The sequence below is a fragment of the Ursus arctos genome, unplaced genomic scaffold (assembly GCF_023065955.2).
Source record: "Ursus arctos isolate Adak ecotype North America unplaced genomic scaffold, UrsArc2.0 scaffold_24, whole genome shotgun sequence".
NCBI lineage: Eukaryota > Metazoa > Chordata > Mammalia > Carnivora > Ursidae > Ursus > Ursus arctos.
Window position 1 is genome coordinate 6,073,510 of NW_026622919.1, and position 21,768 is coordinate 6,095,277.

The 21,768-nt window shown below is 42.8% G+C and overlaps 1 protein-coding gene and 1 long non-coding RNA gene across 2 annotated transcripts in view; both read right to left on the reverse strand.

Moving 5' to 3' along the window:
• The window catches only part of NUP85 (nucleoporin 85), a 31,166-nt gene extending 20,104 nt beyond the window's left edge, over positions 1–11,062 (reverse strand). Inside the window, exons 1-5 of the mRNA XM_026484167.4 lie at positions 10,810–11,062; positions 6,780–6,873; positions 3,970–4,132; positions 2,030–2,100; positions 583–626 (exon numbers count right to left, since the gene is read on the reverse strand). Of these exons, the coding sequence (XP_026339952.1) occupies positions 583–626; positions 2,030–2,100; positions 3,970–4,132; positions 6,780–6,873; positions 10,810–10,842 (405 nt within the window). The 5' untranslated portion in view covers positions 10,843–11,062. The remainder of the gene's footprint in view (positions 1–582; positions 627–2,029; positions 2,101–3,969; positions 4,133–6,779; positions 6,874–10,809) is intronic.
• A 2,803-nt stretch (positions 11,063–13,865) lies between these two features.
• Positions 13,866–16,860, reverse strand: LOC130544745 (uncharacterized). The gene is made up of 3 exons (XR_008961290.1): positions 16,765–16,860; positions 14,751–14,883; positions 13,866–14,219 (listed from the first exon to the last, which is right to left on the reverse strand). It is a non-coding gene; the product is annotated as an uncharacterized LOC130544745 (long non-coding RNA).
• Positions 16,861–21,768: the final 4,908 nt, after the last annotated feature.

The window sequence follows — 21,768 nt, forward strand, 5'->3', positions numbered from 1 at the left end:
TTCCCTGCTCAGTGCGAAATCCATTTCTTCCTCCCTCTGCCCCTTCCCCTGCTTGTGCTCTCTCGCTCTCCCTCAAATAAATAAATAAAATCTTCAAAAAAAAAAAAAAAGAACTAGAAACTCATACAAATACTTATCAAGCACACCCTTGTCTTCCAATGTGCTATGCCTTGAAGGGAGCACCAGGAAGTTCAAGATGATCCTTACTACCCCCAAAGAGTTGCCTATCTAGCTGTAAAGAAAAGACTTCTGCAAAAACAATGACTGTGGGGCACCTAGGTGGCTCAGTAGGTTGTATCTGACTCTTGATTTCAGATCAGGTCATGATATCAGGGTCACGGGATCAAGCCCCGCATCCAGCTTGTTGGGCTTACTGTTCAGCTGGCAGTCTGCTGGAGATTCTCTCTCTCCTCCTCTCCCTCTGCCCCTTCCCCTGCTCACACGCATGCTCACTCTCTCAAATAAATCTTTAAAAAACAAAACAACAACAAAAACAATGATTGTAAAGTCACCCCAGGTGGGTGCTGAGGATGCAAAAGGACATAACGGTGCCAGCAGGACAACAAAGGTGGCCCCCCTTACCTGGCTGCTGAACTGGCGACCACAGGCTGGATCTTTAGCAGCAACTAACAAAACACAAAACATTTTAAGTAAGCAATGAAACTTTTAGTCTCATAGTTATATCTTCATATTCCAGGTTCTTTGGCTTGTGCCTTTGTTTTCTCTAATGACCACCCAACTTCACTACAGATTTTTATTTTTTAACAGCACGAGTTGTTGGGAGAAGGGACTGGGAGCAGAGGAAAAGAGAATCTTAAGCAGACTCCACACTCAGCGTGAGCCTGATGTAAGATTCGATCTCACAACCCTGAGATCATGACCTGAGCTGAAACCAAGAGTGAGATGCCTAACTGACTGAGCCACCCAGGTGCCCCTTCACTACAGATTTTTAAAAATGCTTCATATCTCTTTGTTGCAGATCAATGATTTGCAAGCCCAATGCTTGCTCAAAGACAGGAACCAACCTAAAGGAGTTCCGTGACACTTTCAACTGCAAAGAGACCATCAGGTTATAAAAGACTCTACTCAGCATCTAGGAGTCACGTGACTCTCATGGTTATAGTGACTTTAAATCACCAAGGTTAGGGATCCCTGGATGGCACAGCTGGTTAAGTGAACAACTCTTGGTTTCAGCTCAGGTCATGATCTCAGGGTCTTGAGAACAAGCCCTGAGTCGGGCTCTGTGATCGGCACAGAGTCTAAGACTCTCTCTCCCTCTGCCCCTCCCCGAACACTCACAGGTGCTCTCTCAAAATATTATATCTTTTAGAAGGAGGGGAGGGGAGCGGAGGGAGTGGAGGAAGGAAGAAATCACCAAGGTTAAAAAAAAACAGGAATGTGATTTTCAAAGGTTGTTAATTTGACCCTTAGTCTCACACCTGTCAATTCATTATGTTCTAACTTGAAAAATCTACTCAAGGGACGCCTGGGTGGCTCAGTTGTTTAAGCATCTGCCTTTGGCTCAGATCATGATCCCAGGATCCTGGAATCAAGCCCTGCATCGGGCTCCAGGAGCCTGCTTCTCCCTCTGCCTGCAGCTTTACCTGCTTGTGCTCTCTGAGAAATAAATTAAATCTTAAAAAAAAAAAAAAAAAAGTACTCAAGGCAGCTGCCAAAAAATTAAGAATTATGTAAGACAGGAAAGTAAGAGTTTAAAACTGGGAAGTTAGGGGCGCCTGGGTGGCACAGTGGTTAAGCGTCTGCCTTCAGCTCAGGGCGTGATCCTGGCGTTATGGGATCGAGCCCCACATCAGGCTCCTCCGCTATGAGCCTGCTTCTTCCTCTCCCACTCCCCCTGCTTGTGTTCCCTCTCTCGCTGGCTGTCTCTCTAATAAATAAATAAAATCTTTTAAAAAAATAAATAAATAAAAAATAAAAAATAAAACTGGAAAGTCAAATAGATTCTTAAATCTCGATAGCCAGATAAACATTTCAATTACTATCACACATACACATATAAAATCCTTACTTGCGACCTGGTGCATTTCCTCCATACATGCTCTTATGACTGATCGGTAGTTCTTACTCACTCGGACCAACCTACAAAAAATGAAATGACACAGAAGATGAGCCTGGAGCATCTTGTGGTGACAAAAAGCAAGGAAGTTCTTAACAGGAGCTTGCTCAAAGACAGGAACCAACCTAAAGGAGTTCCTAACTACCAAAGCTAGAACAACTTACGCATCAAAATAAGTAACATATGACATAAACCATGGGGTAAAATAAATATCCATGAATCCATACTGACATTAATTGTTGCAGATGAGATCCACTGATGGACACTAAAACTAGTGGTTGAAAATTTAAGAAGAAACAGGATTTGCATAATCTCAAAGTTTCTGCTCCAAATACTTACTAGTTACAAAGGGAAAGATGGTAACTTTATAGTGAAGAAACCACATTAAGAAAGTGATCAAGGTCAACGAAACCAGTAATAAAACATCAACATCATAAACCCCATGATATGACGTACTGAGGACACATCATATCAGTTCTATCGTATTCTTACTAAACATGCATAACCTTAAAAAAAATGTATAACCTTTTTCCAATCACGAGAAAACATTGGAAAAACCCAAATGGAGGGATAGTCACCAAAATAATTGGTTAATATTTTTTAAAAGTGTCAAGGTCAGGGGCGCCTGGGTGGCTCAGTCGTTAAGCATCTGCCTTTGGCTCAGGTTATGATCCCAGCGTCCTGGGATCGAAACCCCCCCCATCCCCACCCCCGCATCGGGCTCCCTGCTTGGCCGGGAGCCTGCTTCTCTCTCTCCAACTCCCCCTGCTTGTGTTCCTTCTCTGTCTCTCGCTGTCAAATAAATAAAATCTTTTTTTTTAATATTTTATTTATTTATTTGACAGAGATAGCCAGCAAGAGAGGGAACACAAGCAGGGGAGTGGGAGAGGAAGAAGCAGGCTCCTAGCAGAGGAGCCTGATGTGGGGCTCGATCCCAGAATGCCGAGATCACGCCCTGAGCCGAAGGCAGACGCTTAACGACTGCACCACCCAGGCACCCCAATAAATAAAATTTTTCAAAAAAAAAGGGTCAAGGTCATTAAAGAGACTAAGGGGGAAAAAAAATAAATGCAACCTGAGTTACAGAGGAGAAAAAAGGACCTTACTAGAAAAACTGGTGAAATTCAAATGAAGTCTTTAATCATAATGCACCAAAGTTTAAGTTTCCTGGTTTAAGTACCAGTAATATGGTTATGCAGATAATAATGATGCAGGGGGCGCCTGGGTGGCACAGCGGTTAAAGCGTCTGCCTTCGGCTCAGGGCGTGATCCCGGCGTTCCGGGTTCGAGCCCCACGTCAGGCTCCTCCTCTATGAGCCTGCTTCTTCCTCTCCCACTCCCCCTGCTTGTGTTCCCTCTCTCATTGGCTGTCTCTATCTCTGTCAAATAAATAAATAAAAAATCTTTAAAAAAAAAAAAAATAATGATGCAAAGCAGGGTAAGGGTATGTGCAGGAATCTACTATTTTTGTACCTTTTCTGTAAGTCAAAATTAGTTCAAAATAAAGTCTTTAAAAAAAGCAATGACAAAACTAAACAAATATCCATGAGAAAGGAACTGGTTTAGTTACTAAGATGCAATCTTTAGCAAGAAAAACAGTTCTAAGGGTGCCTGGGTGGCGCAGTCGGCTAGGCAGCTGCCTTCGGCTCAGGTCAGGATCCCAGAGTACTGAAATGGAGCCCTGCGCCACATTGCAGTGGGCTCCCTGCCCAGCAGGGAGTCTGCTTCTCCTTCTCCCTCTCCCCCATCTCCACCCCAGCCCCTGCGCTCACTCACTCTCACTCTCTCAAATAAATAAAATCTTAAGGAAAAAAAAAAAAAGGACAACAATGCATTTCATTTGCCTTTCACAATTTAGGTGTGGACTTCAGCACCTATCAGCAGCCTACTTACTGAGCTTTTCTGGATTTTCCAGTCAATTCTTCTTCAATTCTCTGGAGGCCCACAAAGATTCCATGGGATTCATTGAAGAGTTTTCTCAAGATCTGAGAGTAAACATCTATATCCTTTCGGATGATATAGATAAAGGGGCAGCCTGATTCAGTCTCTGATTTTTCTAAAACAGAAAAAAATTTAACAGCAATCACCATTACCCTCATACAAGAATTCACTTTATTTTTTTTTTTTAAGATTTTATTTGAGAGAGAGGGACGGCGGGAGGGAGGGAGGGAAGGAGATCACAAAAAGCGGAAGGGTAGAGGAAGAAACAGACTCCCTGCTGAACAGGAATCCCAATTAGGGACTTGATCCCAGGATCCTGGGATCATGACCTGAGCTGAAGGCAAACACTTAACCAACTGAGCCACGCTAGCACCCTAAGTTTTTTTTAAGATTTTGTTTACTTGATAGAGAAAGAGAAAGTGTGTGCGCACAAGTAGGGGGAGTGGCAGGCAGAGGGAGAGGGAGAAGCATGCTCCCCGCTGAACAGGGAGCGCTATGTGGGGCTCAATCCTGGGACCCTGGGATAATGACCTGAGCCAAAGGCAGATGCTTAACTGACTGAGCCACCCAGGCACCCCCTCATTTTAAATTTTTAATTGAGTTATCTAATTAGAAAAGCTTCAGCTTGCTATGATTTCATTTTAAAAAGTATGAATTGGGGGCGCCTGCGTGGCTCAGTTGGTTGGGCATCTGCCTTCACCTCAGGTTATGATACCAAAGTCCTAGGATGGAGCCCCACATCTGACTCCCTGCTCAGTGGGGAGTGTGCTTCTCCCTCTGCCCTTCACCGCACTCGTGCTCCTCTCCTGCTCTCTCTCTCTCAAATAAAATCTTTAAAAAAATAAATAAAAAGTATGAATGAGGGTACCTGGGTGGCTCAGTCAGTTAAGAGTCCAACTCTTGATTTTGGCTCAGGTCATGATCTCAGGGTTGTGAGATGGAGCCCCACGTCAGCCTCTACACTGGGCATGAAGCCTGCTTAAGATTTTCTCTCTCCCTTTCCCTCTGCCCCCAACTCCCCACTCGCATGCCTGCTATCAAAAAAAAAAAAAAAAAAAGAGTATGAATTATTTATTTTTTAAAACTACTTTTTCTCTTATTTTTTTAAAGTAATCTCTAGGTCTGGGGTGCCTGGCTGGATCAATGGGTAGAGCGTGCAACTCTTTACCACAGGGTTGTGAGCTTGAGCCCCACATTGGGTACAGATATTACTTAAAAACAAAATCTATTAAAAAAAAAAGTAAGCTCTAGGCCCAACATGGGACTCGATCTTATTTTGGAACTGTGTTTTGATTCCGTTGATTGAAATATGCTGAAAAAAATTAAAGTCACTTAATATTAGCCTATGTATAACTCAATAAATAAGATAAACCTGCAGCCGAGGGGCTCCTGGGTGGCTCAGTCAGTTAAGCGTCTGCCTTCAGCTCAGGTCATGATCCCAGAGTCCTGGGATAGAGCCCTGTGTTGGGCTCCCTGCTCAGTGGAGTCTGCGTTTCCCTCTCCCTCGGCCCCTGCCCCTGCTCGTGCACATGCACTCTCGCTGTCTCTAATAAATAAATAAATAATCTTAAAAAAAAAGAAAAAACACATAGCCGAAATTTTATATCATCTCAAATTCAAATAAATATTATTTCTATATTATTTTGTACTTTCATTACCCCTAAAACAAAGAATCAAGAGTTGACTAAACTATTTTGCAACAATGAGAAAAAGGCTCTATAATGATAAATTATAAACCACCAACTTGTGGAAATTTCTTATGTAACAGCTTCTTGAACAAGCTGTGATGATGTTCAACAGCTTGTCTCTAATGAGATTTCAATAGACATAAACAGAAAACCTCATGTTTCCAGCAATCAAGGACAAACTAAAAATGCTGATAAGCTTTCCCATTAAGTATGAAAAGAGGCCAGACATATTCAAAGAAGGTTCTCTTCTAAGCAACTGTCCCTTTGGCAGCTTCTAGGGCTCTGCCAAGCCTGAGATCTTTAATACTAAAATATCCCATAAACATTTGGCAACATCAGGGACAACTGTTAACAATAAAATTAAGAAAAACTACATTGAAAAAAAATTTTTACCTACATCACTTCAAAATTGCATGAACTGCACCACATGATTTGCCAAAATTATAAGACTTCTATTAGATCAATCCCCTCTTTATAAAAGAGGAAAACCTCCACATTTGGATAAAGAACCCGTCAAAGATTTGCAAGAAAGTATCTTCAACACTTCCCAAGATTTCTCTTGAGATGGAGAAAGCAAAATCAAATGTCAAAATTTAGTTTTACCTTGCTACTAGAGGAGTCTGTAACAGAAAGGAAAGATCCATGTCCAAAACCTGAAGGGGCTTAGAGAAAAAGGAAGAGCCACTGCACTCTCCAGATCTTTTGTGCTTTATATCAACAGCTAACAGAATTCATCAAGTTCACAATACTACAAAAGGACAATGAGAGCTACAGTTTCACAGTAAGGGGGGCTGCTGTCAAGGGAATTTAGTCATTCTGGACAAGAAGGGGGAAAAACTTGAAATTTTAAATATAAAGGAACCCCACAAAGATTATTAATTTTTTTCCTGGACTCAACATCTTCCAGATCCCATAAATTAATGAAAATCTTAAACAGCTAAAAGTTCAAAAATGAAAATGGTACAAAGTAAGTTCAACTGTTTCTTGTCTCAGTTAAATCTGACAGAATAAAGGAAAAAGACAACCAAATGTGACAAGATGGATAACCTAGAAGAAAAAAAACCAAAAACCTACCTTTTTTGTTGAAGGAGGTTTCACACACCAGCATCTCCCCTGGGCCCCAATCAAAACACATTTGCTTTTTCTTTGAATTCACTCCCGGAATCAACTAGTAAAAAAAAAAAAAAAAAAAAAAGGCACAGACACTGTTATTTTTACTAAAGGCTTTGCTTTCAAATGATTTGCAAGTAGAACCCTAGAAACAAGTGGTCATGAAAGTTAAGTACTAATCTGTGTAGACAGCTGAGTGTGGCTGAGATGAGCCCAGTCTGTTAAACCCTGAATAAGCAAGTGAGCTTTCCTGGGCACCTCCACCCTCTTTATAGTTTCTGCCACTTCACAAGTGTTGATAAGAAGGAAAGCTATCCCTAATCAATTACTATATTGTAACTTAACAATCCATAGTTCAGAAAAAGGGAATTAAAAAAAAATAGAAAAGAAACTGAACTGTTTGGGGGCACCTGGCTGGCTCAGTTGGTTAAATGTCTGCCTTTAGCTGAGGCTGTGATCCCTGGGTCCTGGGATCGAGTCCCACACCGGGCTCCCTGTTCTGCAGGGAACCTGCTTCTCCCTCTCCCCCTCTCTCTCATGAATAAATAAATTGTATCTTAAAAAAAAAAAAGAAGAAGAAAGAAATTGAACTGTTTGTTACTTACTAAAAGGAGCCCTCCAATAGCATGGCTTCTGTGCCATCTCTTCGATGAGGACTCTCAATTTTTCTCTCCAACTGAAATCAACCCCTTTGAGCCTCAGCCTCATATATCCAACTACCTAATCCACACCTTTATAGGTTACCTAACCTCTAGAGCTATATCCATAACATCAGAACCAAAAAAGGACTCTTGATGCTCATCTCCAAGTCTCATTCCATTCCCCTACTGGAACAAAGCCTTCCTCAACTGTTAGGAGTAATCTTTGATTCTTCCCTTTCCCTTACCACCTTTGTCCAATCAGTAAATCCTATTCTACTGTTAAATAAGCCTGAATCCAACCACTTACCATGTCTACCAGTCTAACCCAAGCCACCATCAACTCTCATAAGACTGCAAAAGCATTTCTCAGTGCCTGAAATGACTTTTCTACATGGGTATTACCTTGCCCTGTAAATAGATAAAAGCTCACAAGGGCAGGGGATTCCGGGATTCTCATTCACTGCCTAGAAGAGACCCTGGCACAAAGTTGGCACTCCATAAATATTTTTGGCAGAGAATAAATTTGGCTGGCAATAATGTGGTCTCAAGACAAGTGCAGTCAGTTCTTAGGAAGGGCTAATGCAGTCATTCGACAACTAAGCAATGTCTAGTAAGCCTTTTTCTATACTGTGTTCTAGAAATACAATGAAGTGTAATACAGTTTCTGCTCTCCAAAAGCTAGCAGTCTACTGAGGAAGTCCAATAAAAAAAACCAGGCAGTAAGAAAAGTGGAGAAATGCTAAGGCAGAGATAAACACAAAAGAGGATGTTTTAGCAGACTCTTAATGGATAAATAGGCCAGGCAAGGGAAGTGTTACACACCGTGGTACTGAAGCAAATGGGTATCCATATGCAGAAAATAAACCTCACACCACAGACAATATAAATTAGACATAAATGTAGAGCAAAATCTGTAAAATTTCAAAAGCATACTAGAAAATCTTTTTGATCTTAATGTAAGCAAAGAAAGGACACAAAAAGCACGAACTACAGAACAATTTATAAATAGGGACTTCATCAAACTTTTGTTCTTCAAAAGATACTATTAAGAAGATGTAAAGGTAAGCCACAGACTGGGAAAATTTCTGCAAAACACATATTTGATATCTGGAATATATAAAGAACTCTTACAATTCATTAATAAAATAACCCAATAACAAAATGGGCAAAAGATTTTAACAGCCACATCACCAAAGCATATAAAAAGATGCTCAGTATCTTTCATCATTAGGGAAATACAAGTCAAAGTGATAATGAACTACCACTACATACCCACCAGAATGGCAATGGCTAAAACTTAAAAAGATTTACCTTACGAACAGTTGATGAGGATGTGGAACAAATGAACTCTTACACTTCGCTGGTGTGAAAATGGTATTTGGAGAAATGACAGTTTATTTTAGCTAAATATGAATCTGTCCCATAACCAAGCAAATCTACTCCTAGGGATTTATCTTAGAAGAAACAAAACAGAGCAGGCAACAAAAACTGTTACTTAAGGGCGCCTGAGTGGCTCAGTCGATTAAGCGTTTGCCTTTGGCTCAGGTCAGGATCCCAAAGTCCTGCGATCCGGCCCCACGTCGGGCTCCCTGCTCAGTAGGTAGTTTGCTTCTCCCTCTGCCGCTCCCCCTACTGTGCTCATTCTCTCTCTCTCAAATAAATAAAATCTTAAAACAAAACCTCTTTAACTTACATTACTTAATCATCTTTGAATCAAAAGAGTAAGACCACTGGTCTAGAAAAATGACTCGATTATTCTATCCTCTACTTTGAATCTATACGTAAACATCCTTAAATCTGATTACTAACTGGCCTTCATGTGCCTTAATAAGAAGCAATTGTGTGAAGAGCAGACACAGCTGCCATAAAAGGTGACTCGATGATATCCAGGATTATTCATCAGTCTCTTGAGACTGTGCTTAGAGTAAACTCAAAGAACAGATTACCTCTCAAATACAGACATGACTGAGTTTGAACTTGCATAGTTGAGGTTCAGACTCTAGACTATGGAGTTCTATCAAGAAAACGTCTCTCTGTAAGGCTGTGTCAACAAGGTTAATCAGTTTCCTACCTCGTCTCCCCAACACCAGCGTTGAGCTGAGCTATCGCAAGTTCATCACCATCACTGGTGTTAAAAACATGCTTAGATCATCCTCATTCAATTTGTAAAAGCAAGGCTAATTACCATGGCTCAATATCAAAATAGTGACTCCCCAAGGTTGTGCAGGTTACTGGAAAGGTGCCCCCATCGAAAGATTCTGACATAAGTGGAGGAGGGAAAGGCAAGAAGATGTGTAGTTTGCAAAAGTTCCAGTAATTCTGATAGTCTAATTTTTCTTCCCACTGACACAGTCCTTGATATATAATATTTAAAGTAATTTATATAGGTCTTAAAATTTAACACTCTACAGTAGTAAGCTTTATAGAGTAACAACCCACATTAACTGCTATTTATGATCTCACGTCTCATTTTGTCCAGTTAGCTTTGACCCCCATCTTTAATCTTTGGTTTTTTCAGACACTGCTTTTCCATCTGATAGCTTTAGCTGAAAACTGCAGGCATCTCAACTTTCTCAAAAGCAATAAATACAACATCAAGCAACCTGCAATTTAGTGAAGCTTACAACTTACCAAGAGGTAAGAGGTGCAGAACAAGCCAATAATGGACAGAAATATTTGCCCTAGTCAGGGAGGTTAAGGGAAGGCTTTCCTGAGAAAGACGGTGCTGGTTCTTGCATTTGAAAAATGAAATACATCTGAGAGAAAAACAGAGTCTTCCAGGCAGGAGGATCGGTACGTATCTCGTATATAAGGGCCACGAATCTCTTTACGAACATCATAAATCATTCACATTTGACACCCTCTTGACAGTCCAGACAGAATTGAAAGCAAACAGAGCAATAAGAACAAGAAGTCTCCGAGAACAAATTTTTAGTAAATCTTGGGCCAGCACGGCACAAGAAGCAGAAGCCAAGCTCACGGGGTTGCGATACGAAGCTTAGCTCTGCAGAAGAAAAAAGCCCCTTCGACCTCTGCTGGGTCGGAGCCCGCTCACTAGAGCACTAGCCCAACAGGAAAAGCGAGGGAAGTGGGATGGGAAAGTCGGGAAGACAAGAGAGGGTGAGACATGGAGTGAGGCCTCCGAGCCAGGCATTTCTGAGTATACAAACAAGAGCAGAAACCTAGCGACCACTGCGACCCAAACACGAGCACCTAACTAATGGGACCTCCGAACTGTGGCAAGTGAGCTGAGGGAGGGGGCCACGAGCCTCGCGGGAGCTAGACAAGCATACAATGACCAAGCAGACACAATCCTCGGACCGCGAAGGCAAGACCGTCGCGGGCGCCCTTACAGTGACGGTCGGCTCGCCGTCGAGTTCCTCCATAGCGCCTCGCCTCAGCCCCCTGGAACTTGCACCGCCGCCAAAGCTCCCGGCTCAGGCCTCCCGCTCACTGCCGGCTGCGAGAGAGGACCCCCCTCCCGAGTGCCTCCTGCGCTGCCTGCAGGCCCAAACCCCCAACGCAGCAGGGGCCTCGTCTCTCGGCCACGATCCTCCCTCCGCGACATTCTACACGTGTCCCTCCTTCCTGGCCGGCGACAACACGACAAGGAAAACAGAGCCAGGACAGCCTGTCCTCACAGTAACCCTTCAGCCAGGTCAGGCGCCGCCGCGGACAGCCCCGCGCCAGCCAGGGAAAAGGCCCCCGGAGACAGCGGGAGCCGCGGCCTTGCGGCTGCGCGTGCGCCGGTTGGGGCGGCCGTGGGCTGGGGCTGCAGTTCTGGGGCGACTGCAGGCCCCGGCCCCGGAGTGAGGGAGACCGTGGCGTCTCCCGACTCTGGCTGTTCTCGCTCCGTTTGGTCTGCAAGTTAACGTCGTCTCAGCTGCTTCTCTGAATGGTATCCAGTCCTTTCCCAATCCTTGTTGGTCCACTGGGTTTGTGTACGAAGGCGATCATCGCCGCTCCCACCCCAAAACGCTCGAAAGACGCGCAGACAAAATTAAAGCGGCTGAAACAACTGTGAAATCGAGACAGCTGGGCTTGCTGAATTAAATACAAATACTAGTTTGTTATCTCACGAAAGCACAGCAGAAAAGGGGACTCAAATCAGGGAATCCCAGACCTTGTTATGGAAAACTCAGAAGTGCTCCAATAACTTAAAGGAGTAATTTATTTTATAAATGCCGTATTTGCAAATACACATACAGAGAAGAAAATAGGACTGTTTCTAAATTAACAAGCGACTTTTTGAACGAATCTAAGATAATTCGAAATTTAAAGATAAGTCTTAGGAAATGCTGCCTGAAAAATGAAGCAGCTGCTTTTATTTAGAAAAGAAATTTGATCTGAAAACAGGACATAATTTCAAAACGCTCCCTTCTTTGAGGTTCTTCTGAACGGCCTATTTGAATTGGTAGAAAAAGATGACTTGGAGTGGTTAGGAAAATCCTGTCACCCCAATAGTTCGTTCTTTTGAGGTACAGATGGTTACGCAAAGGAAGAAAAATCCTCGTGGCTATCACAATTTCATCTAAATCCTTGTCTCTGAAGACAACCATCAATAGGATGAACTTTAATGCAGTTTTGCACTAAATTCCACAGTGTTCTGCCATCTATGTATTGACGCATTTTCCAAATGTTACACAGTTTCACTAATCTAAGTGTTTCTAACACCAGTGGTGTGGCTATGAAGTATGAGGAAAGCATTCATGTCCATTTTCCAGGGAGTAAAAAGAGGCCTAATATTTTCTGAAAGTAAAATGAACATTCAGGGGGCCCCTGGCTGGCTCAGTGAGTAAACCATGCAACTTCTTTTTTTTTTTTTTTTAAGCATGCGACTCTTGATCACATTGGGTATAGAGATTACTTAAAAATAAATCTTGGGGCATGTGGGTTGCAGTGCGTTAAGTGTCCGACTCTTGATTTTTGCTCAGGTCATGATCTTGGTTGTGTGAGATCAAGCCCCACGTGGGGCTCTGCACTTAGCATGGAGCCTGCTTAAGATTCTCTCTCTTCTGGCGCCTGGGTGGCTCAGGTGGTTAGCATCTGCCTTCAGCTCAGGTCATGATCCCAGGGTTCTAGGATCCAGCCCCGCATTGAGCCCCACATCAGGCTCCCTGCTCAGCGGGGAGCCTGCTTCTCCCCCTCCTGCCCCCCCTCTCTCTCAAATAAATAAAATCTTAAAAAAAAAAAAATTCTCTCCCTCTGCCTCCCCACACTCTCACTCTCTCAAAAAGATAAATAAATCAAATTAATTAAAAATAATAATAAAGGGGCACCTGGGTGGCTCAGTCGTTTAGTCTGCTTTGGCTAAGGTCATGCTCTCAGGGTCCTGGGATCTAGCCCCACATTGAGCTCCCTGCCCGGGTGGGAGTCTGCTTCTCCCTCTTCCTCTGTCCTTCCCCTGTTCCACTGCTCTTGTTCTCTCTCTGTCTCTCTCAAATAAATAAAATCTTTTAAAAAAATAATAGGATGAAAGACCAAAAAGAAATACCACCTTTCTCAAAGGGAGATCTGTGAAAACTATTTGAATGACAAAAGACCTTGGAAAGTTTTAGTACTACAGTTTCTTAATATTTTAAGACTGTTACTTGAAGGGGTGCCTGGCTGTCTCAGTCACTAGAGCATGTGGCTCCTGATCTTGGGGTTGTGAGTTCAAGCCCCACGTTGGGTAGGGTGATTACTTAAAGACAAAAAAATCTTTTTTTTTTTTTTTAAGATTTTATTTATTTATGTGACAGAGAGACAGCCAGCGAGAGAGGGAACATAGGAGGGAAGTGGGAGAGGAAGAAGCAGGCTCCCAGCGGAGAAGCCCGATGTGGGACTCGATCCCAGAATGCCGGGATCATGCCCTGAGCTGAAGGCAGACGCTTAACAACTGCGCTACCCAGGCGCCCCTAAAGACAAAAATATCTTGAAAAAAAAAAAAAAGACCTTCATTTGAAAATAATAGAAGCATTGAAATTGTCTGACCCAGGGCTAGATAATACTGGGAAAAAGTATTAGAAACATATTTTGGGAGCACCTGGGTGGCTCAGTTGGTTAAGCGACTGCCTTCGGCTCATGTCATGATCCCAGGGTCCTGGGATTGAGCCACACATTGGGCTCCCTGCTCAGCAGGGAGTCTGCTTCTCCCTCTCCCTCTGCCTGCCGCCCCCCCAACTTGAGCGCCAGCGTGCACATTCATACCTGAGCAGGGGGGAGGGGCAGAGGGAGAGGGAGAAGCAGACTCCCCGCTGAGCAGGAAGTCCAATGTGGGGCTAGATCCCAGGACCCTGAGATCATGACATGAGCCAAAGGCAGATGCTTACCAACTGAGCCACCCAGGTGCCCCATAAGTAAGATCTTTAAAAAAAAAAAAAAGAAAGAAAGAAACATATTTTGGTCTAAGAGCACCACACACCAGCAACTTTACATAATCGTTCGAATACATTCACTTTTTTTTAAAAAAGAAAACTATAGCTAATAGAGTTAATATTCTATCTATGGACCTTTTTTTTTTCCTTCTCTCCTTCTCTTTCAACACTCTTCCAAGAATGAGGTTTCAATTACATAGTTTATATAGCCTCTTTTTTTTTTTAATATCCTCTTTTCCTTACATATAATCATAAATGAATACTTTTGGAAAAACAATCAGTATACAAATCTTTTTGTCTTCTTTGCCTCCATAAGCTCCTCCTCTCCTTATATTGGTTGGTTTAACTTCTGAATTCCTCCTGTATCTGTACTGAAGAGTCTTCAATTATGCAAGAAAAATTTCAACCTGAGGTATATCAGAATCCAAGGAAGACAGAAAGAATAAAATATTTCTGGAATCAAATAAAAATCTCCTAAAACAAAACATATGTATTGCCCAAAAGTCAAACCAGAAATACTTTCAGTCACTCCAAAGTCAAACTAAGAATCATTCTCAGATCAAGCCAGAAGAATTGTGCTCTAGCCCAAATCTCTAGATACGGCCTATATAAAACTGTGAGGTGGATGCATTTAACGCATCCTAGGAAAATCAAATCTCCCTAGCCTGCAGAGAAATAAATACATAATCATATCAAGTGACATAACTATTTTGGAAACAAGGTAGAAATCTATAATCAAGAGGGGTGCCTGGGTGGCTCAGTTGGTTAAGAGCCTGTCTTCGGCTCGGGTCACGATCCCAGGGACCTAGGATGGACCCCTGATCAGCAGGAGTCTGCTTCTCTCTCTTCCTGCCGCTCCCCCTGCTAGTATTCTCTCTCTCTCTGTCAAATAAATAAATAGAATCTTGAAAAAAAAAATCTATTATCAAGAAACGTACAGGGGTGCCTGGGTGGCTCAGTTGGTTGAACACCCAGCTCTTGATTTCGGCTCAGGTCGAGATCTCCTGGAGTGTGAAGCCTGCTTAACATTCTCCTTCCGCCCTTCCCCCCACTCGAGCACTCTCTTTCTCCCTAAAAAAAAAAAGAGAGAGAGAGAGAAAGGCATACAAATATTTATGTGCTTTGACCCTGTAAGTCCTCTCTTGAAAATTTATTTCAGGGGCACCTGAGTGGCTCAGTTGGTTAAGTGTCTGCCTTTGGCTCAGGTCATGATCCCAGGGTCCTGGGATTGAGCCCCACATTGGGCTCCCTGCTCCGCGGGGAGCCTGCTTCTGCCACTCCCCCTGCTTGTGCTCTCTCACTCTCGCTCTGCACTCTCTCAAATAAATAAGTAAATAAAATCTTTTAAAAAAAGAAAATGTATTTCAAATAATTTCAAAAAAAATGGTATACGAATTTTGATGTGTGCTATATATAACACAACAACAAAAATTTCTTGATCTCCGCACTATTGATATTTTGGACCAGAAAATTCTATGTTGTAAGAGCTGTCCCGTGCATTGCAGGGTGTTCCTCAGAATCCCTGGCTTCTACCCACTAGATGCCAATAATACCCCTCAACAATTGTAACAACTGAAAATGTCTCTAGATATTCCCAACGTTCCCTAGGAGACAAAATCACCTCTCTTAAAAATTGCTGGTATCGATGTTCAACCTTAGAGGAACAGAGGAACAAGTGAATAAACATAACAGCAATGAGATTGCTCAGCTATTTCAAAAAACTATGAAGAACATGGAAAAGTCTCTCAGGATGTTTTAAAATGTTCACCTTTTTGTCCCCATAATTGTACTTCCAGGAAATAATCAAGAAGGACATTTTGAATAATGACAAAAAAAGGAAGTAATCTAAATGTCTCACAGAAAAGCCTTACACAATCATTAAAAGGTAATTGCAGCAAAAATTTATGAAGATAAAAGTAAAATTTGGTAAAAAAAAAAAAAAGAGGTATCTATCAATATTTATGTAGAAAAAAGACTAGGAGAGGAGGGTGCCTGGCTGGCTAACTTGGTAGAGCATGTGACTCTTGGTCTCAGGGTCATGAGTTTTAGACCCACGCTGGTTGTAGAGATTACTTAAAAACAATCTTAAAGAAAGAAAGAAAAAGACTAGCAGGAGTGAGTATTATTACCTTATAAAAAAAGGCATCTTTTGGGACACCTGGGTGCCTCAGTCAGTTAAGCGTCTGCCTTCGGCTAGGGTCATGATCCCAGGGTTCTAGGATGGAGTCCCGCATTGGGCTCCCTGCTCAGGGGGGAGCCTGTTCCCCAACTGCCTGCTGCTCCCCCTGCTTGTGCGCTCTCTCTCTCTGACAAATAAATAAATAAAATCTTCTTTTTTAAAAAGTCATCTTTTATATGGAACTTTTGAATTACTATATTGTACACATGAAACTAATATAATACTATATGGTAATTAACTGGATTTTTAAATTTTTTTTTAAAAAGTCATCTTTTATCATGTTTACCAGATAATTTTAAATTCAAAAGTAAACCAAAATTTTTTCTACAATTAATTACAATTAATATTTCTACAATTAATATTTCTAAAATTATATAAAGATGCTCACACGTCTATAAAGACCAAATTAAAATTGAGAGACAAGGAGCACCTGCGTGGCAAGTTGGTTAAGAGTCAGACTCTTGATTTCAGCTCAGGTCATGTCTCAGGATTCTGAGGTCAGGCCCAGAATAGGGCTCCTCGCTGAGCAGAGTCCGCTTCAGATTCTCCTTCTCCCTCCCCTTCTGCTCCTTAGGATGCCTGGGTGGCTCAGTGGGTTAAGCGTCTGCCTTCAGCTCAGGTCATGATCCTAGGGTTCTGGGTTCAAGTTCCACATTAGGCTCCCTTGGGAGCCTGCTTCTCCCTCTGCCTGCCTCTCCCTCTGCTTGTGTATGCAAGCCCCCCCCCGACAAATAAATAAAATCTTTAAAAATAAAAATAATTCCCTGGGGTACCTGGGTGACTGTCATTTGGGCATCTGACTCTTGATTTCAGCCCACGTCTTAATCTCAAGGTTGTGAGTTCAAGCCCCACATTGGGCTCCACACTGGGTGTGGACCCTACTTAAAAATAAATAAATAAATAAATAAAATAATTTCTTGATAAATGTTTTAAACACATACATATATACATATATTGATACATACATGTGTACACAGACACAAAGAAGGCCTTATTTGTGAAAACTTGCTTTATAGCCCCATGTAAGATTTCAAGTTGAGAAATAAAATTATGAATGTGACAAATTCACTATTGGAGGAGTAAAAGCTGTTCTGGCCCTGTGGCTCTCAAATTTCAGTGAGCTTCAGAATCATCTCGAGTGCTTGTTAAACCACTGACTCACGGGCTCCATCTCATGGAGCTTCTCATTCAGTAGGTCTAGGCTGGCGCCTGGGTATTTGCACTTTTACCAGGTTCACAAGCATAGGTGATGTTGCCCGGGGGACCACCTTTTGAGAACCATTCTTCCAGCTCTCTTCTCCACCTCATGGTTAGAGTAAACACTCACAAACAGGAGCTTGAAGAGTACAGATTTTATCCATCTTGGCATGACTGCGAAATATAAGCTTTGCTCGATTTCTGTTCATTTTATGAAGCAAACAGCCTCAAGTCATTGGGCCCTGCTTGAGTTCAGTAATGGACAGAGAAGTAGGACTGGAGCATTAATGAGATTAGAAGAAATTGTCATTCCAGTGTAGAAGCCGCATTCGAGAAACCCACTGTAGGCATTTTTGGTATTCTCATGACAAGTACTATGTTACTATTGCTATGCCAGTAAATATTTATTGATCACTGGGTCTCAGGATTTTGTTACTTGCTGAGACTACAAAGGTGAATAGCAATGATACCTGCCGGCAAAAAGGCCCTTACAGGGCCATCCTCTAAGTTATGTGTGTGCACTATGTATATTACCAGACAGTGGTGTATGGTATTGTGATGTGGGACAATATTTCCCTACAGTTATACCCCAGCTGACACATTTAAAGTGCAACATAGCAGGTTCTTGGCTTTGACTGTTGGCACTATCTTGAGTCCCATCTCTGCCATGATGCAAAGATAGAAAGCTGGAAGTTTTCTATAATATCACCATTCTGCCTCCAGATTTCCTGCGGTATTTAGGCATTCAGTATTCAGTGTTCTTAGTGTTCACAGGGATAGCTCAAGTACTCAACTAACCTTTGTTAGAATGTGAAGGAAATTTGATGTTACAAACTACATGCTTTAGTTGTCGGGTGTTATAAATTCAGTTATGTGTTTCTTGGGGTTTTTGGCAAACACTTAAAGCTCTAAACAAGACTCTGTGATTCTTGTTTTCCTACTACTTGTAGGAATATTGTGTGTGGTTTTTTTTTCCCTTTGGCAGTTGGCCCTGAGGAGTAACCTTCTGGCAGGTTCACCCTACCCTTACTTACCTTCTTACACCAATTATTGATATTTAATAAGATTTCTAGAGGAATGAGGCCTTTCTTGCCTAAGTTCCTACTTAACCCCTAATGGTGAAAACACTCACCACATGGCTCCCTCCTCACTTACCACTTCTCTCATCCTTCAGGATCCAGGAACTATGCAAGGTGTTAGGGATAAAACTGCAAATGAGACAGAGAGGTCTCTGCTTTCATGGAAATTTCATTCTGCCCAGAGACAACAAAACAAAAATTTAAGTCAAAACAACTTAACTGGTGCTCCTGGCACTATTCTAGGATTTTTTTTCTGCCTGTTTTTTCTCTTCCTTCCATAAGGATTTATATGCGGTCCTACAGTAACTGAACGTTGGGCTCTGAGTTGGAAAGCTTGAGTTCCATAGGATTCTGGCTCTGCCACTTCAAGCTGGGTGACCAACTTACCCAGCCTTTCTATGTCTCAGTTTCTTCATCTGTAAAATGGGGACAATAACAGAGCTTTTGTGAGGGTCAAGGGCTTAGCACAGAATCCCCAGATAAGAATCACTTGATGAAGGTTGCCTGGGTGGCACAGCGGTTAAGCGTCTGCCTTCGGCTCAGGGCGTGATCCCGGCATTGTGGGATCGAGCCCCACATCAGGCTCCTCCGCTACGAGCCTGCTTCTTCCTCTCCCACTCCCCCTGCTTGTGTTCCCTCTCTCGCTGGCTGTCTCTATCTCTGTCGAATAAATAAATAAAAAAATCTTAAAAAAAAAATCACTTGATGAACATATGCCGTTGTTCTTTTCTGTATTTGCTACCCCTTCTACTCTCTTATTCTAAAGCACCCTCTCTGGGCACCTGGGTGGCTCAGTCGTTAAGCGTCTGCCTTCGGCTCAGGTCATGATCCCAGGGTCCTGGGATCGAGCCCCGCACCAGGCTCCCTGCTCTTTGGGAAGCCCACTTCTCCCTCTCACACTCCCCTTGCTTGTGTTCCCTCCCTTGCTGTCTCTCTCTGTCAAATAAATAAATAAAATCTTAAAAAAAAAAAATAAAGCACGCTCTTCCAGTGCACAGCCACCCCCTTTCACACCCCTATAAAAATGATGGAGGGAGAAACTTTATGTTGGGAAATTTCTATCTTTTCACATTTTTCCCTCTTGGAAATCGGAAAGAGACTCTCAGTATACAACTTTAGAAGATTCCCTAGGTTCAGCTCACAGAATTCCAGTCTGCCATTGGAATACATTTTTTCTTTTTTTCTTTTTTTTAAGATTTTATTTATTTATTTATTTGAGAGAGAGGGAGAGAGCAAGCGCTCACAAGCAGGGGGAGCAGGAGAGGGAGAAACAGACTCTCTGCTGAGCAGGAAGCCTGATGCGGGGCTCAATCTCCGGACCCTGGGATCATGACCTGAGCCAAAAGCAGTCACTTAACCAACTGAGCCACCCAGGGCCCCTGCCATTGGAATATATATTGTTCACACATTTGAATATGCTTAACTACTTTTTATAGGAGCTCCTCCTTTGCCTGAAGGTGATTTTGTAATTTAGCATAACTTTGGAGAGGAAGGGTATTTTAAGACACACCTGTCGCCCAAAAGCTAACGACTAAACAACCCTTTGATTATTGGCCCTCATATATTAATAAGGGTAAGTTTAACATGACATATTCCTTCTTGATGGTTCTCCAGTCTTATCAGGCTGGGAAGGTATGCGATGGCAACAGAAGACCTAGGTTCAGGAGAGCAAGGATAGCATCTCTTTTTCTTTCTCTATAGTACCTGGCATAGCACCCAGCTTGTTCATTCTCTGGCATACAGTAGAAGCTCAATCAACACCACTTGCCAGCTGTGTGATATTGGGCAAGTTACTTAACTCCTTTGACCCTCAGTAGCAAATAAATACTACACCTACTTGGAAGGGTTTGTGTAAGGAGAAAATGAGCTAATATTAGTAAAGCCCCACCAATGCCTGACGCCCGGCAGTTGGTTCTCTTCCCCTTTCACTTCTTGTGTATTTCCTACCCACCCCCGGCCTGATTATAAGTTATTTGAGTCAGGGACTTTGCCCAATGCCTTAGCTTACGACCTTACACATAGTAATAGCTTCAATTTATTTACTCATTTGGTGAATCTTTGAATACCTACAATGGACAAACAGAGTTAGAGAGCCAGCACACTCAGGAACCCCAAGTAATTGAATATGACTGAAGCAGAGACTTTCCAGGAGGAAATGACATGAAAGACCTAGAATGGGTAGCTTGGGTTAGCTCAGACTATTGCAGTAGCCTTAGGGTAAGCTGACTTGAATTCAGGCTTCCCCTGCCTGCCCTGACGAATCTGCCTTCCTTGGCCTGTCTGATGTCTAGGGCCTTAAGCCTCCTCTTCCCCATGGAGGATCAGCTGGAAGCCCAGCAAAGACAGACTAGCCCAGAGACCAGACAGAGGCTGAAGAGAAGTAGCTAGATTTGGTAGGTATTTAGAAGGTGGAATAGACAAGACTCAGAGATCCATTGCATGGGGAGGGGCCAGGGTGAAGAAGCGCAGGAAGTCAAGGATGCCCCCTGGCTCTCTGGCTTGGAGGAGCAACAGTTGTAATGGTGTGCCATTCAGTGAACCAAGAGCTCAAAGGAGAAGGGCAGTTCCTGGAAGGTGAAGTGAGGAATTTTAGTTGAGGTTTGCTGAGTTTGTGGTACCCCTGGGACATCCAGGTGGAGATGTTCACAGGTCAGTTGGATTTATGGACGGTCAGAGTAAGATCTAGTTTAGAAATATATATTTGAGAATCATCAGCTAATAGGTGGTAATAGAAGGTGGGTGAAATCATCCCAGGAGAGGGAATAGAGTGATAAGAGAAAAGGATCTAAAACAAAATGCAAGGAACATTTAAGGGAAGGACTGAGGAGGAAAAGAATTGCAAAGGGGTCAAGGACAGGCCCGAGTCAACAGCCCAAAGTCACAGGGAGGGAGTTCAGAGGAGTGAGGAACGGGGAAGCACACTGGATTCAGCACAGAAGTCTGTGGTGACCTTGCAGAGAGCAGTTCTAGTGGAGCTCCAGGGACAGCACCAGATTGCAGTGGATTGAGGAGTGAGTGGGAGGTGAGGGAGTGGAGGCAGCTGGCATGGACAGTTTTTCAAGATGTTTGGCCAAGAATGGAGCGAGATATGGTGGTAACTTAAGAAGGAAACAGAGTCGAGAGAGTCTTTTTCTATGCTAAGGGAGGAGTGGAAGAAAGCATAAGGGCGAAGGAAATAATAAAACCTACCTAGAGTAGCGGGAGGAATCCACTGCACTTAAGTCAGGATTGTTCCTAAGACAGGAGGGACCTACTTCTATTTTTTAACCTGGCCCATTGGTTTGGAAGCTCGATATTGGGAGGTTCACTCTGACGGATCCTGTTTCCTCTTGGAGGTTGGGAGCCAGGCCATGAGTAAGGAGTTTGTAGGATGAACATTTTTCCTCAGCTAGCAAAGTATGGGTTTACCAGCAAGAAGCAAGAAGCCCCCGCACTGAGGCAAGAGCCCGGTGGGAAGCGGGTTGAGGCTGAAGCTTTAAAATTCAAAGGATGAGAGGCTGA